The sequence below is a fragment of the Trichechus manatus genome, unplaced genomic scaffold (genome assembly GCF_000243295.1).
Source record: "Trichechus manatus latirostris isolate Lorelei unplaced genomic scaffold, TriManLat1.0 scaffold00006, whole genome shotgun sequence".
Taxonomy (NCBI): Eukaryota; Metazoa; Chordata; class Mammalia; order Sirenia; family Trichechidae; genus Trichechus; species Trichechus manatus.
In genome coordinates, this window is record NW_004443942.1 from 11,984,028 (window position 1) to 12,000,047 (window position 16,020).

Here is a 16,020-nt window from a genome sequence, read left to right on the forward strand (position 1 = left end):
CAGTGTTTTGCAGCCAGCATTGGGAGGTGACTTGTAAGGATTCTTCGTTGTGGAAATAAATCCAGTACATGCAGCTGAACGGGGAGGGTATATGCGTGTTGGGTGAGCAGGAAAGAATAACATCCTGATAGAGTTATATGTCCCATTTTTCACTGTGCTTGGATGGAATGGATATGCCCCTGGAATTCCTGGTTGTGATCAGTATCTTGAATGCATTTGGCTGACCAGATTTTACCCTGATCAAGGGGAGAATCTATATATTTTGTCCTCCCGAGTTTGATTTTAATCACTGGGCATGGGTGCCTGGATACTTTATTTCCTTTTAATATTTTTAAAGAATTCAGTTTTAAAAATTTCATGCAGGGAGCGTAAAAAATGCCTTGAACGACTTCCTTGACCCCTGCTTGCCTTTGTGATCCGCAGCTCCCTAAGCATACCTCTGTCACAACATTTCACACTCTTGTTATTTCTATGTATGGTCTATCTCACTCACAAGACTTGGGACCCTTTGAGGATATACACCATGTATTCATTGTTGTATCCCCAGACCCTGGCAAAGTACCTGGAACAAAAGAAGTATTTTAAAAAAAAAATTGAGGGATGGGATCAGATGGATGAAGAACAAACACCCAATGTTGTGGTTGTTTCAGGATTATGAGGAGAAACATTGCCAAATCTAGTTACTGTACATCCAGAATTCATTATTGAAAATGACAAAACTCCCCTGAACAACTTTTAATAAGCTTAGGCATGTGTAAGTTTGAATTAAAACCTCCAAGCTGGTTCGTGAGCAAGCCTGCTTTCCACATTACATCTCATAGCTGTGCGTGCGGGTGAGAAGCTCCTGAAGTCCTAGTTCACCGTCATTCCTGTGAAGAGCCCTTTGAGTCTTACGGAAACAGAGCCGAAGTTGCCAGGAGTGACTGAGTCATCACTCCAAACAGTGAGAGCTGTGTGTTAACTGGGCCGTCTCCAGCGAGCCTGGTGAGGTGGACGAGTACATGGGCCAGAGCTTGCCTTGCATGGGGCCCTGGCTCAGGGAGGGACCAGGGGGAGCTTGCCAGAAATCTGCAGTCAGCCTGGGAGGGGTCATGGGGAACTAGTTGCAAAACCTGGGTATTTTCAAATGTACGGGGGCTCAGGAGAGTCAGTGCTGTCTTCCTGTATAAAGCCGGGTCAGAGGGCCTTCTGAATGGCCCTGCTTATGGAAGAAATCAATGCCACCAACATTTGGTACAGCTCTGCCTCACTTTGCACCACCCATCTGTCAGTTTGTCATACTGTGGTTGCCTGTGTGTTGCTGTGCTGCTGGAAGCTATGCCACCAGTATTTCAAATACCAGCAGGGTCACCCGTCCATGGTGGACAAGTTTCAGCAGAACTTCCAGACTAAGACAGATGAGGAAGAAAGGCCTGGTGATCTACTTCCAAAAATTAGCTAATAAAAACCCTATGGATCACAACAAAATATTGTCCAAGATAGTGCTGGAAGCTGAGCCTCGTAGGTTGGGAGGCACTCAGAATACACAGTGGCTGCAACAACGGACTCGAAACCAATGACTGTGAAGATGGCACAGGACGGGGCAACGTTTTGTTCTGTTATAGGTAGGGTCGCCATGAGTCAGAGCTGACTCGACAGCAACTAACACCAACGTACGTTACTTTAGGAAGGCCCAGTATTAGTAAAGGGGAGCGAAAATTCACCTATATGCAGAGCTTTTTGCAATTTGCAGTATGCTTTCACATCGTTACCCTTTGATGCTCACAAGAAGGAGGAAAGCTTTGATCATCAGCACTATTTAGTAGAGTCCATTGATTAAGATCATAGACTTTTGGTTTCAGATTCTTACTCTTCCACTTACTAGCCATGACCTTGGGCAAATTGTTAACCTCACTGAGCTGTAGTCAGTCCACTTCATAAGATGCCTGTGTGAATTCATGAAATGTTTAATTAAAAGAATCGATTAAATGAAATTATTTCAAACACTTAGTAGAGTGCCTGGCACATAGTTGGCCCTCAGTAAGTAGTAGCTGTTGGTGTTTGTTTTATTTTTTTCCTTATGAATATACGGGAGGTCAGATGGGCTAGCTCAAGATTACCATGCTATTAAATTGGACTTGAACTTATCCACAAAGTTCTACAATTGCATAGTTCTAGAAGTGGTTTGAGTAGCATGGAGCAGAAGAAGACAATGACCTCAGCATTCTTCCCATTTCATCATGATTATCTGATTTTGAAAAGATAGCTTTGTAGAAGACTTACTAGCGTTCATCTAGATAAATACTCTATTTATGAAAACTCAATCTGCCCCAACTTGTCACAGCCTGGTCTGTTCCATAAAACAAAACAGACACCTGGAGGAAATTGCTGCCTGCCTTGGGTGAGTACCCCGATGAGCAGTCTCAAGGGGCATCTTCTACTTCAGCGTAGTTTGTTATTTCAGAAGAAGGATTCTGTTTTTCCATTAAGAAGACAACTGTCAGGTGAAAGGACTGAGGAGTCTGGTAGGGCTGTGTGTGATCCGTTAACATCCTTGAAGCCTGAAATTATTTGATCTACCTGATACCAAGTGTCTGCAGACTTGGCAGAATCAGGACAAATGACTGCTGTTTTTCTTCAGTTCCTGCACATTTGGTATAATACAATCACAGACAGTGAATAATAGTCCAATTCAGCTCTCTGTTTCAGCAGTGATTCCCCTGGAGAAACACAAAGAGCCAGTTCTTTGGTCAGCTTCTGATTTTGACTGGCATAAAAAATAACAGCAGAAAGATGACATGTTGCCAGCATCCTCAATCTTAAAGAACAAAAACCGTACTTAAATGATTGCTAAACTGTTTGACATTCCCATTTTTTAAAAAGAACCTCCTGGAGGGGAAAAATTCCCTTTTTCCTCAGGGAAGGAGTTGAAGGTCAGAGCTTTGCTGTAGAGTCTCTAGAAGCTGTTGACAGAAGACTCCATGAAAGTACTGTGTCTCCTACCAGGAAAAGAGCACATACTTCAAGACTCCAGCTGATTGTTCCTTTTCAAGGCTGAAGTGTGTGGACTTTGAAACAAGGTTGCCTGGCTCTAATCCATTTGATCTTGTGTAATTTACTAACCCCCTGCACAATGGAATAGTAATTACCTACCTCACTGGATTGTTGTGCTCAGCACAGTATGTGGCACAAAATGTATGCTCCATAAATGCTGGCTGCTGTTGTTATTAATATATAATGTTATTGATATTGCTATTAAGGAGTTCTAGTGACACAGCGATTAAGTGCTCGCTGCTAATGGAAGGGTTGGCAGTGCGAACCCACCCAGCATCTCCTCGGGAGAAGGACCTGGTGATCTGTTCCAATAAACATTACAACGTAGAGAACCCTATGGGGCAGTTCTACTCTGTCACATGGGGTTGCTATGAGTTAAAATCAACTCGACGGAACCTAACAACAACAACAACAATATTGTTATTTATTTATTTATTTATTTCAAGTAATATTGTGTTTTCAGTGAATTTGACACAGAAGTTTAGGTTCCCATTCAACAATGTCTGCACAGGTTGCTCAGCACTGTTGGTTACGTTCTTCACAGTGTGTGAACGTTCTGAAGAGCATTCTCATTATTTCCATTCTGGTTGTTTATTTCCATTAATCTAGTTTCCCTGTCCCCTTACATTCTTATCTATGTTTTAAGGTAATGTCTTTTTTTTTGCCATGGAACTCTTTTGTCAAATAAAATCTTACATATAAAAAGAGCTGTTCTGGTAGGAGTAGAGCAAAGAAAATATAAAAAACAGGTTGGTTCAACTCCCCTGTTGAGTGAATACAGGTTCATTCCTGTATTAAAACAGCCCAAGATCATGTCAGTTTTCATGGCAGCCCTGTCCCAGTTGGGCATGAGCCTACCTGCTGATAGATGTCTTTTTAAGCATACTGCTGTCCAAACATGACGCCTTCCTATTTTCATTTAGTTTTGGGGCTCTAGTGCAGAGCCTTACATTCTCACTTTTAAATTTTATCTCACTAAATTGAACTGCTTAATTTATGGTCTGTTGAAACCCTTTTGGAATAAAAGGGAGCAGGTACTCGTTGTTGTTGTTGTTAGGTGCCATTGAATCAGTTTTGACTCATAGCAACCCTATGTACAACAGAACAAAACGTTGCCTGATCTTGTGCCATCCTCACAATTGTAGCTATATTTAAGCCCATTGTTGCAGCCACTGTGTGAAAATCCATGTTGTTGAGGGTCTTACTGTTTTTCCCTGACCCTCTACCAAGCATGACATCCTTCTCCAGGAGCCTTGGTGGCACAATGGGTAAAGCACTCGGCTGCTAACCAAAAGGTCAGCAGTTCAAAACCACTAGCCACTCCATGGGAGAAAGCGTTGGGGTCTGCTTCTATAAAGATTACAGCCTTGGAAACCCTATGGGGGCAGTTCTACTTAGACTTACAGGGTCGCTCTGAGTCGGAATCAACTCAGTGGCAACAGGAGGTATCCATTAAGGATGTTTAATGCTCAGAATGTGCAAGATGCATATCATGAAAGCATTTCATACTCCATTAGGATATAATTTCATAGGGAAATTCTCTTCTTCCTTCTACCTTTCCTAGCTCTCTGGTTTGTGATTGTTAACATGTTGAACACCTTTCTTATCTTATTAGCGTTGTGGCCCATTTTCTGCCCTCGTCTTTGTTAGGACAGTGTTTACCAAAATGCATGCCATAATAGGCTGTTTCCTTAGGCTCTCTCATAAATTATGTCAGTTCTGTAGTAAAAATACATTTAGCAATCATACCATCTCATTATTCTCCTTTTGGATATTCCCAGTGCATGTAACGTATTAAATACTCTGAGAAGTCCTGCAAGCAAGAAACTTGTTTAGCTACTGTTAAGCCCTGAGTTTTCCAAACTTACCTGATCATGGAACCACTTCTCTTTGTCACTGCCTGTTTGTATTGTTCATTGGGAAGTATTTGGATTAAGCACTGGTTTGGAGTCTCCTATTTGGGGCACCCATCCTGTTTGGGGTGCTTCAAGAGAAAGCAGGAAGACTGGGCTGCTGTACTAGCAGAGGGGGCCTGCAAAAATTCCTTAACTAACTCCATCTTAGAGGGATGTATTTATGACAGTGTACAATCTTTTCCTTCTGCCAAACAGCTGTTAGCTGTGGATAATGACCTCCTGAAAGAAAGGGATTTGCCCCCTGTAAAGTGTTTATAATTGCTCTGTGAAATTTCATACACCCTTGAAAAAAGAGAGAAGGTTTTCTATGGCCAATTTTGCACTTTCATATAGCCATATATGGTACAAGACAGAGAAATGGCCTGACCGATTAAAACAGAAGTTTTCTCCTGAAACATGTTGCTCGGGACTTTGAGCAAATAAGTTCAAGAGAGAATAAGAGGGTGTTTGGAAGATGATAGGGCTTCGAGAAATGGGAGATAAAGAATAGGAACGTCTTTTATTTTAAAGGTTATCTTTCTTCAGAAGGAGCCCTGGTGGTGTAGTGGTTAAGAGCGCAGCTGCTGACCAAAGGTTGGCAGTTTGAATCTACCAGCTGCTCCTTGGAAACCCTGTAGGGCAGTTCTACTGTGTCCTGTAGGGTCGCTGTGAGTTGGAATCGACTCGAAGACAGTGGATTTGTTTTTTTGTGGGGGTTTTTTTTTTTTTTTTTTGGTTTATCTTTCTTCAAATGTTAGCAGTCAAATGATTTGTCTCCTTATCCAGCTGAGTGGGAGGATTTAAAAAATATGTGTAGTATACCTTTTGATGTAAAGAGTATTTTTGTGTGTGTGAGAGAGAAATTATAAGAGTTTATTCTTTTAAAATGTTATTACAAGTTCAGACATAAGCCCAATTGTATACTAATATTTTTGGCAATTTAACCTTTGTGTAGCTTTACCAGTTCTTTATGACATTAAGGGGGATTTGAACACTTACGGAACTATTTGGAGGAAATATAGTGAAAACTATGTAAGAAAGCGGTACTTGTTTTTCTTACTGCTTTTTAACTACCAGCAGAGAAACAAATTACCTCATTACCCATAGTTTCACTTAGTTTTATCCAAAATAAGCCACCAGAGAAAAAGAATTACCTTGTTTTATGTTAAAAAGAAACATAACTGCAACTACTCCAGCTGTTGAGGGCCTCTTCTTCCTCTTCTCTTCCTCTGGGGTGAACAAGTCATTGAGGAAAACCTGGGAACTCTGAGGCTCACGCAGAACAGAGAAAGCTTCCTGCTTTTAGACTCTGCACACTTATTTTAGGTCACATCATCAAAAGAGCATTTGTATATGACATTTTAAGTCACCTGTTACAGCAAAATTTCCACCATGCATAGTGTCCTGGTTTCCTAGGGTGGCCATAACAAGATGCCACAAAATGGGTGGCTTTAAAGAACAGAATTTTATTGTCTCACAATTCTGGAGGCTAGAAGTCCAAATTCATGGTATCAGCTACGTTGGTTCCTTCTGAGGGCTTTGAGAGAGGAACTATTCCATGCCTGTCTCCTAGTTTCTGGTGGCCACCGGCAGTCATGGCATTCCTTGCCTTGTAGATGGACCCTCACAGGCTGTCCTTCCTCCTGTGTGACTATGTTTCCCTGTCTGTCCTTCTCTTTAATAAGAAGTCATTCAGAAGGGATTAGGATTAGAACCCACCCTACTCTGGTATGACTTTGTTAATTTAACTAATAACATCTGCAAATAAAAGCCCCCATTTCCTCAAACAAGATCACATTCACCAGTGGAGGGGTTAGGACTTCAACATATCTTCTTTGCAGGGGAGGCACAATTCAATCCATAATGCACAGAGGTAAAAAAAAAAAAAAATCCTTAAAAGTGTCACCAAAGCCATCTAAAATACAACTATTGGTCTCTGCTCATCAGGAGCAAAAGAGAAAGAAGGAAACCAAAGTCTCAGACAAGAAACTAGTCTGCAGGACTAATATCCTACACGAGCCACAGCCTCATCTACCCTGAAACCGGAAGAATTAGATGGTGCCCAGCTACCACTACTGACCATTCTGATTAGGGACACAATAGATAGAATGGGAGAAGAACATGGAACAGAAATCAAATTCTTAAAAAGTTCAGACTTACCAGACTGGTTTAGACTAGAGGACTCCCTGAGACTGTCACCCTGAGATACTCTTTAAACCTTGAACAAAACTATCCCCTGAGGTCACCTTTTAGCAAAATAACAGATTGGCACACAAAATAAAGGGTATTACTTGTTAGTATGGTGCTCCATTAAAAAACCATCTGTATGAGACCAAAAGGTCAACAGTTACTTTAAAGCAAAGATGAGAAGGTAAGGGGGCTGTGAAACTAGAGCCCTCGAAACTGTACAACCAGAACATAATGAAAGAGACTGTTGAGACATTGTAAAAAAATGAAACTGATGTCACTGAACAATTTGTGTAGAAATTGTCAAATGGGAACCTAATTTGATGTGTAAACTTTCAATGAAAAAACAATAAAATAATTATTAAAAAAAAAAAAAAAAAACACATACAAGATTTTCAGCCATTTGGGTTCACTGAGCTTTTGAGAGAAGAACTCACATGATTAACCTGGAGGGAAAAGCTAGGCATACCGTATAGTTTTGAGACATGTGGAGGGATCCAGTGTGAGTCATTGTTTATTGGTTTTTCCAGCAATCATTTTCTGATGTTCCGGTCATTGCATCAGCCAGAGGTCCTGACCTCAGGGAACTGACATTCTTGTTTTAAGTAAGCTAAGGCAAGTGCAACTAGTAACCACATTGCAACGTAGCAAGGGTTCAGGGACCCTGCATAGGCACAGTCAGATCCTTTTGGCTGCTTAGATGACTCCAATTTGGGGATTCTGAAAGGTTTCGTAGAAGAAATTGTGAGAGAGGTAGATGGGAGCTAAGGTTGGATATGGATATGAGACAGTGATGGGGGCAGTGGGGCATCCCAGTCAAAGGGAAAAAATTGAGCCAAGAGTTGGTGATGAACAATTCAAAGGGAAAGCAAGGGGTGTATTTCACTTACCTGCTAGAATTTATTGAAAGAGATCTCTATTCCTTTGGAGCAGAAGTTGTTTTTACAAGATAGAATAAAATAATACCAATAATGTAATATTTAAAATAATGTAATTTCCTGTGATTCGTTAACCATCAAACTAACAGAGAAACTTTTGTTTTTTTTTAATATTTGTTTATAAAGATCTCCATCATCATTCTTGTAGCTTGGCCATTCTAAGAACCTATGGGATTCCCTGGGTAGTATAAACTATTAATGCACTCAGCTGCTAACTGAAAGGTTGTAGGTTTAAGTCCACCCACAGTTGCCTCAGAAGAAAGCCCTGGAGATCGACTTTCAAAAAACTCAGCCATTGAAAACCCTGTGGAGCACAGTTCTATTCTAACACACATGGAGTCACCATGAGTCAGAATCAACTCAGTGGCAATTCGTTTGGTAATGGAATTGTAGACGCAGTAAGGTCCTTGGAGCATATTGGTCTACCAAATCCCAGCTCCCTTGGGCTCCATGCTCCCCTGTGTTTCCCCCTTTATGCACCTACATCGATCCTCTCTAAGAAGGAGTTGGAGGGAAAACTGTTTTTTAGCCCGTGGCCATAATATTAGATATTGATTACAACACTGCTGAGGAGGATCCTCGAGGCCGCTCAAGTTGTCCTGCAGAACCATTAAGTGGATCAGGTCAGGTTCGAGTGCCCCTCTGTGGTCTGGCAGCTAACAGGGTTGTAAAGAGATTGACCCAGAGAATTTTGAAAACCATCTCCAGACTGTGTGACTCGAGTCTATACATTTAAAAGAAAAAAACTGGTTTCAATTATCCTAACAAATTCGAATGCTCAAGATTGACATCTTGACAAATTATAGGAAATTGCAAGCATTTTCCCAGGCCCAATTATCAGGCCTGTTCCCTGTAGACTTTGGAGAGGATTTAAGCCGGAAACCTCCCTGGGGCAGGTTTAAAGTCACAGTAGTGGCGACAGGAGCTGGGATCAGCCGGCCTAGGACCTCTCCCTGAGTGTCGTTTGGCATTGGGACCAGACCACCAACGTTTCCCTAACTGAAAAGCTGGGGAGAGCAGAGACCTGGAGCCAACGTTCACCTTCACTGAGGGAGAGGAAGAAATGCTTATTTATCTGCCTTAGACAGTATTTTCATTTAGAAAGTGTTTTGGTTACTGTCAGGGCTGGTTGCCAGAAAAACCAAACTTTTCCCCTCCCCACAGGATTAAGGATTAATGCTCTTCCCAAACCTTTTCATAGAAAATAAATTTTTTTTTCTTTTCTTCAAAGGGATCCTGTCTGCAATTTTCGAATGAAACTTTTCCTTCTTGCTGGTGGGTTGTCAGTTGATGGCGGGTGAATCTTGTAAACTGGTCTTTTAGAACCAAAATGTTCAGACTGCAGATCACAGTCCATTAATGGATCATAAAATTTGTTTAGGGAGTCTGTGATCTGCATTGTAGAACTGTGCTCCATAGGGTTTTCAGTGGTTGATTTTTCTGAAGGCGATTGCCAGACTTTTCTTCCGAGGTGCCTCTGGGTGGACTCAAACCTCTAAGCTTTCAGTTAGCGGCCAAGCATGTTAACCATTTACACCATTCAGGGACTCCGAAAATCGACTGGAGTAGAATATATCAGAGCTTATTGCACATAGCAAAAGTGTGTCTTGATTTTTGTCAGCTTTACAACTAGATATTTGGATGTTTGTTGGGTTGTGATGTAATATGTAATTTTTACGGTGATTAGTGGTCCAAACAATGTTGAAACTATTATTTTTTTAATCATCTTTGACTAAGCAAGGCCACGTTATCTTACCAGATTTGACCATTCTCAACCAAATAGCATGAGGTAAACAAATACACCTAAATAAGTAAAGCTCTAAAAAGTAGCCATTTTAGATTAGTTATGAATTTAGTCCTTATGTGGGTGTTCTGGTTTGATTTCTATTCTATTACATTTTCCAAAAGAATAGATTTGGTATAAAATAGGTTATTTTTTGATTTAATGTAATAGTGTGTCACCAGTTTCATTCTTTCATGAACCTTCTTCATTTTTGCCAAACCACCGAGCCACCTGTGTTTCTTTTTTTCCTTAAGTCAACTTAAATTTTAAATACTACACTATCCATGAACTTATGAATTTAAATATGGACTAGTTGTCTTTCTTCTAATGCACAATAAAATAAATATATAACTTTTAACATATAAAAGTATTCATCCCCATCCATGTGCCATCCAAAATAATCTCATTTGTTTCAATGGCCCATATACCACTGTTTAGGGAATGCTGGTGTTGAGAACATTCTTTTATGAATTTGTCCTTTCTCCTTCTTAGATGCCTTTGCTCTAACCAAGGTTCATATATCCATGAGAAGAGAAACAAGAACTGATAGTTATTAGGGAGAGAAGTTGCTCTTTAATTTTAAAGAACTCACCCCACCTTCCCTCCCTGAGACTTGTTTTCATAGATACTAGCATTTCTGAATTCACAGGCATCTTTGCCAAGGTTGCCTATACCTTGACCTAGCCAATTTTCTCCATCTGTTAGTAAACACCATCTTAGGAGAACTGTGGAGGGTGGAATGTTTGAAGACAAAGAACCACCCATATGTCATGGCACAGAATGGTGATAGGGCGTAGTAAGTGAGGGCTGTGCTCTTGGAGCCCAGTGGGCCAAGCATTGGCCAGATCCCAGCCTCACAGGGCCTCATGGAGGCTTGCTGAGACTTGAATGGAAACAGAGTTGAAAGGACTTTAGATAAATAGTCCATCCTCCTTTTTACAGTTGGGGCAACTGAGACACTGTGGGGCAAAATGACATGTATAGGATCACAACATTAGCTTGAGATTTGGCCTACCTACTCTCCCACACATCTGCAGTTTATCTATCTCAGAAGGCTGATATGGAAAGTCTCATGCTAGGAATCACAGAGCTCCAGCATTAGAAACATCTGCTTTCCAAAGAAAGAGAACAGGCCCCAAACAGCCGCTTCAGTCAAGATCTGAGATCACTGGTGTGATACCCTAGAAATGATGGATTTTGAGTCAAGTTGACCTAGACAAGACCAGCTCATGACCTGAAGACCCCGTCACCACTGTGGCGATTTCTCGCCATGTCATGAGCACCAAATATTTATGATCTGATTCTCAGATGCCCTGGTGCCCTCTAGCCCTACTCAGAAGACTTCTGCTCCAGAAAACAAATTTAGAATCATTTTGAAGTGCTACCTTTTTTAGCTGTAATAATATAATGAGTGGCCTTGAAATGTCCCCATGATTTCATAACCAGGGGAGCCCAGGCCAAGTGCCAAGTGGAAATTCTGAAGCTCTGAGTCCTGATCCTGTTTTTTTCCTGCATTTAGGCTGAAAGATTTTACTATAACCATAATGAATTATCACAAATCCTGTGTCTCTGTTCCCTTAAATGTAACCTGCAAATGTCAAAGCCTCCAACCAACAATTCAGAAACTATTCACTGAGTATTTCCTGTGTTTTGGCAGGTGTTAGGAGACAAAGATGAATTGGGGGCAGGGTGGGGGTGTCTCTGCCCTGGAGGGATTTACACTTGAGCAGAATAACAAACTGACCCATAGCAAAAGTTGTTGTTAGGTGCCGTCCAGTCGGTTCCAACTCATAGCGACCCTATGTACAACAGAACAAAACACTGCCTGGTCCTGTGTCATCTGCACAATCCTTGTTATGCTTGAGCCCATTGTTGAAGCCACTGTGTCATAGCAGAAGTATTACATGATAACTCAGGAGTCACCTCCTCCAGATCTGAGCCCACGTAAAGGGAAAGGCAGTTTCCCTAAGAGAAGTGGAACTCAGGGATTAGAGGGTCACTATTATTTCAACTGTAGAAGTCTTGGGGGTGCAGTGGTTAAGCGCTTGGCTTCTAACTGAAGGATCGGCAGTTCGAACCTACCAGTTGCTCCTCAGGAGAAAGATGTAGCAGTCTGCTTCCGCAAAGATTTACAGCCTTGGAAATCCTATGGGGCAGTTCTACCCTGTCCTGTAGTGTCCCTGTGAGTCAGGATCGACTAGACGGCAACAAGTATTGCTGCAGTCAGAGAACATCTCCGTGGTATATGCTGCTACCTTTCAAATGGCTGGATTGATTTGTGCCCCACTGTGGATGTCACTGGGTGGTGCAAATGGTTAACACACTCAGGTGCTAACCAAAAAGGCATCCAGTGGCACCTCAGAAGAAAGGCCTGGCGATCTGCTTCCAAAAAAGTAGTCACTGAAAACCCTATGGAGCACAGTTCTACTGTGACACACATGGGGTCGTCATGAGTCAAAACCGACTCAACGGCAGCCGGTCCTGCTAGTGGATGTCATGAATATAACTAAGCTAGTAGAAAAAGTGATTCCTGAAAAGATGTCGTTTAAGTGGCTGCTGTTTAAATTTGTTTTAAACAGAGGAGGTAGCTATGATGCAGTCCCAAAGAGCACTAGGTGAGGAGACCTGGATTCAAATCCCAGATCTCTCCATTTCTAGCTAGGTGATGTACAGTCAATCATTAACTTATCTGAGCCTGAGTTCCCTCACTTGTAGAAAGGGGCAGTAACCCTCTCTTAACAATGTGCCTAGCACTGTGCCTCCTGATGCCCAGAAGACCCTCGGTACACAGCGTCCAGCCCGTGGAGACCTTCTGCAAGTCGGGCAGTGTGGGTGGGTTCCAAAAGCCAGATCCTGTTTCCAAACCAGTCTCTGACTCTCCCCAGGAAAAGATCCAACAATGCCCCGTGCGTTCTGTTAGGGAGGATTGTCAAACACCCTCCCCTTCCAAACCCAAATCCCCAGTAAGTCAGGAAGATGTATGTGTTTTAAAACATTGGGAGGTCTGCTTTGGATCACCCCGGAGCTGTGGCTTCCCAAGCAGTCCGGAGCAGAGGAGAACGAAGGAAAGCAGCTCGTCTGTGGTGAGGCGCTCCCAGCACCGTCTTGGTGCCCCACACAGGGGCTGCCTTCTCTTGGTTTCAGCAGCCGTTGACTTTTAAATCATAAAAAGCCGCTCTATATACAGTTTACTCTGTTGCTAGAAGGCAGCGGAACATAGGTATTAAAAAAAGAGAGAGGGAGAGAGAGAACAGAAGAAGCATCCGTTAATCCCGGCAGGCTTCTGGGCACTGGAGCAGTTGTGGATGACAAAAGTTAATTAGAAACATGAGCAGCTTAACCAAAAACACTTGTGACAATTGGAAGGGCCGCCTCTCCGGTTGGAGAGTTTTTCCTGGGGAATCATTGTGGGAGAAAGTGGCTGCCACTAGGTAAGTAATGTCATTGTGACTTTGCAGACATGAGGCACGCTCTTGGGGCACTGACGTGCCACATCCTGTCTGTTGGGCACACAGGCATGGGGGCACGGGCAGGCACGGGCATGGCTCAGCTGTGATGTGTCTTCCCTGCCACTTTCTCGATCGAGCTCCCCTGACTTAGGAGGTAGGGCGGTGTCGTTCAGAGCGCCGTCCAAAGAAGGGGGCTGCTGTTTTGTTCCTGGGATACTGGTCGGCCTTGGTGGCGAAGTCCAGTTTGGAACTCATTATTCCCAGAGTAATTCTGGCTCTGCGTGGAAATATTTTGAGACTTTTCTGAGAAAAGAATGAGGCCAGGGAAACACTCCCTGAGCACCAAGGGGAAGCCTTGACTTTCAGATAACCTATGTGTTTCCTTGCCTACAGTGAAGCCATGTGCACGGATTATACTCTAAAACAGAAAAAGTTTTTTTTTTTTTTTTTTTTTTGAGTCTAGCCTGAATCATGTTTGTAACTCTTTTAAAGTGCTAATATAGGAAAAATATATGTTTGATAGGACTCAGCAACTTCTGTGGGTAATTATTCTTCTTGGAAGATTATACTTGGTTTCTCCTCTTTTCCTGTTTTCTTGTTTTGTTTTAATGTCTCTGCTATATGGTTTCCTTAGAGTTGGATAATTCTTGGTTCTTTTTCATCACTGGGAACCAGGGCTGTGGATTGAATAATTCAAAACAGTAGATATTTCCTACATCTTATTGGGCTTTGAGCCGTGCTGTGGTGGTGCAGGGGTTTCTTTGTTTATTTGCGTTTCCATAGATTTACATTCTTAATTGTGCTTGGGCATGTTAGTGTTAACATCAGCATGCATTTGTACAACACACACTAGGATATGGTGGGGTGTGTGTGAATGGTGTATGATGATAGCAAAGAAAGTCAAGCTAGGGTTTAAAATGTAACCAGGGGTAAGCCCCAAAGCGGGTAATGAGTGATAACAGCGTTTGGGTTGGGAAGACTGGCTCTTTAGTCGTGGGTAGGAGTACCTTCCTGCGTCTTCAGTGCAGGTCCACAGATGTGTTTCAAGTTTCCCTCTCTTCCCCATCTCTGCAGAGCCATTGGAAAGCCCAGCCTCCTCCCACCCCGGAATGAGCGAGAATGCACCTGCTGCTCTGGACAGCAGCGGCAGCCCCAGCCCCGCTAACTGCAGTGCCTCCTCGGCCATCCCCCAGCCCGGTGCGGCCTCCAAGCCCTGGCGCAGCAAGTCCCTCAGCGTGAAGCACAGTGCCACGTCTTCCATGCTCTCCATCAAGCAGCCCACGCCTGAGGCCCCTAGGCCCACCCCCGAAGCCATCAAGCCTGCCCCCAACAATCAGAAGTCCATGTTGGAAAAGCTAAAACTCTTCAACAGTAAAGGGGGCTCCAAGGCAGGTGAGGGCCCAGGGTCCCGGGACACAAGCTGTGAGCGGCTGGAGATCCTACCCAGCTTTGAAGAGAGCGAGGAGATGGAAGCTGCTGGCCGCGCCCTCCCCACCGCGGGCCCAGCGTCCAACAGCCCCAAGATCGCTCTCAAGGGGATTGCCCAGAGGACATTCAGCCGGGCACTGACGAACAAGAAGAGTTCCCCCAAAGGCAACGACAAAGACAAGGAGAAACAACAGCGGGAGAAGGAAAAGGAGAAAAGCAAGGACCTCACCAAGAGAGCTTCTGTGACGGAGAGGCCGGACCTCAAAGAGGAGCCGAAAGAAGACCCCAGCGGAGCAGCAGTGACTGAGATGCCAAAAAAGTCCTCCAAGATCGCCAGCTTCATACCCAAAGGGGGGAAGCTCAGCAGTGCCAAGAAGGAGGCCACAGCCCCTTCCCACAGTGGAATACCAAAACCAGGAATGAAGAGCATGCCTGGGAAATCCCCAAGTGCCCCCGCACCTTCCAAGGAAGGGGAGCGGAGTCGGAGTGGGAAGCCGAGCTCAGGGCTTCCCCAGCAGAAGCCCCAGCTAGACGGCAGACACTCCAGTTCCTCCTCCAGCCTGGCTTCCTCAGAAGGGAAGGGCCCAGGAGGGACCACCCTGAACCACAGCATCAGCAGCCAGACCATCAGTGGGTCCGTGGGGACCACTCAGACCACAGGAAGCAATACTGTCAGTGTTCAGCTACCTCAGCCCCAGCAGCAATACAACCATCCCAACACTGCCACGGTTGCACCTTTCCTGTACAGGTAGGAGTGGCCACTATCCTGCCCTTCTTGGGTCACTGAGCAAAAGAGCCTTTCTGGTGGATTCTAGGTCCTTTGAGGGAGGCAGAGATCAGGACTGCCCTGCAGGAACATTTAAACAAATAACTAAGGTACCATGTGATAAGCGACTAGTAGAAGTATTCGGGTATGCTTGAGGAAAGAATTAATACAGCACCGGTTGGGAGAGGGTTAGAGAAAGCTAAAGGGAGGGAGGAAAATTTGGGCTGACCCAGGATGAGTGGGAGTTCACCAGGCCCTTGGGGACGGAAGGGCATTTCAGCAGCATGGAGGCCTGAATGTGTAGAGTGTTTGGCATCACCCACCAGGCCCTAACCTCAGTCCTAATACATCCTAAGTGTATTTTTTTTTTTAAATTGCTGAATCACTGAGACTTTTTCTCATAGAAGTATTTGCCTTAAACTTTAGATCTTCAGTTTTTTTTTTTTTTTATATACATATATTGTTATGTGACCCTAATTGCTCTCTCCATACTGTGACAGCACACTCCTCCTTTCCACCCCTGATTCCCCATGTCCATTCA

The 16,020-nt window shown here is 43.5% G+C and overlaps 1 protein-coding gene across 3 annotated transcripts in view; it reads left to right on the top strand.

Moving 5' to 3' along the window:
- NAV2 (neuron navigator 2) overlaps positions 1-16,020 on the top strand; it is an 852,675-nt gene that overhangs the window by 651,965 nt on the left and 184,690 nt on the right. For all 3 annotated transcript variants that reach the window (XM_004369713.1, XM_004369711.1, XM_004369712.1), the window contains exon 7: positions 14,360-15,461. In XM_004369713.1, coding sequence (XP_004369770.1) covers positions 14,360-15,461 — 1,102 coding nt within the window. The remainder of the gene's footprint in view (positions 1-14,359; positions 15,462-16,020) is intronic.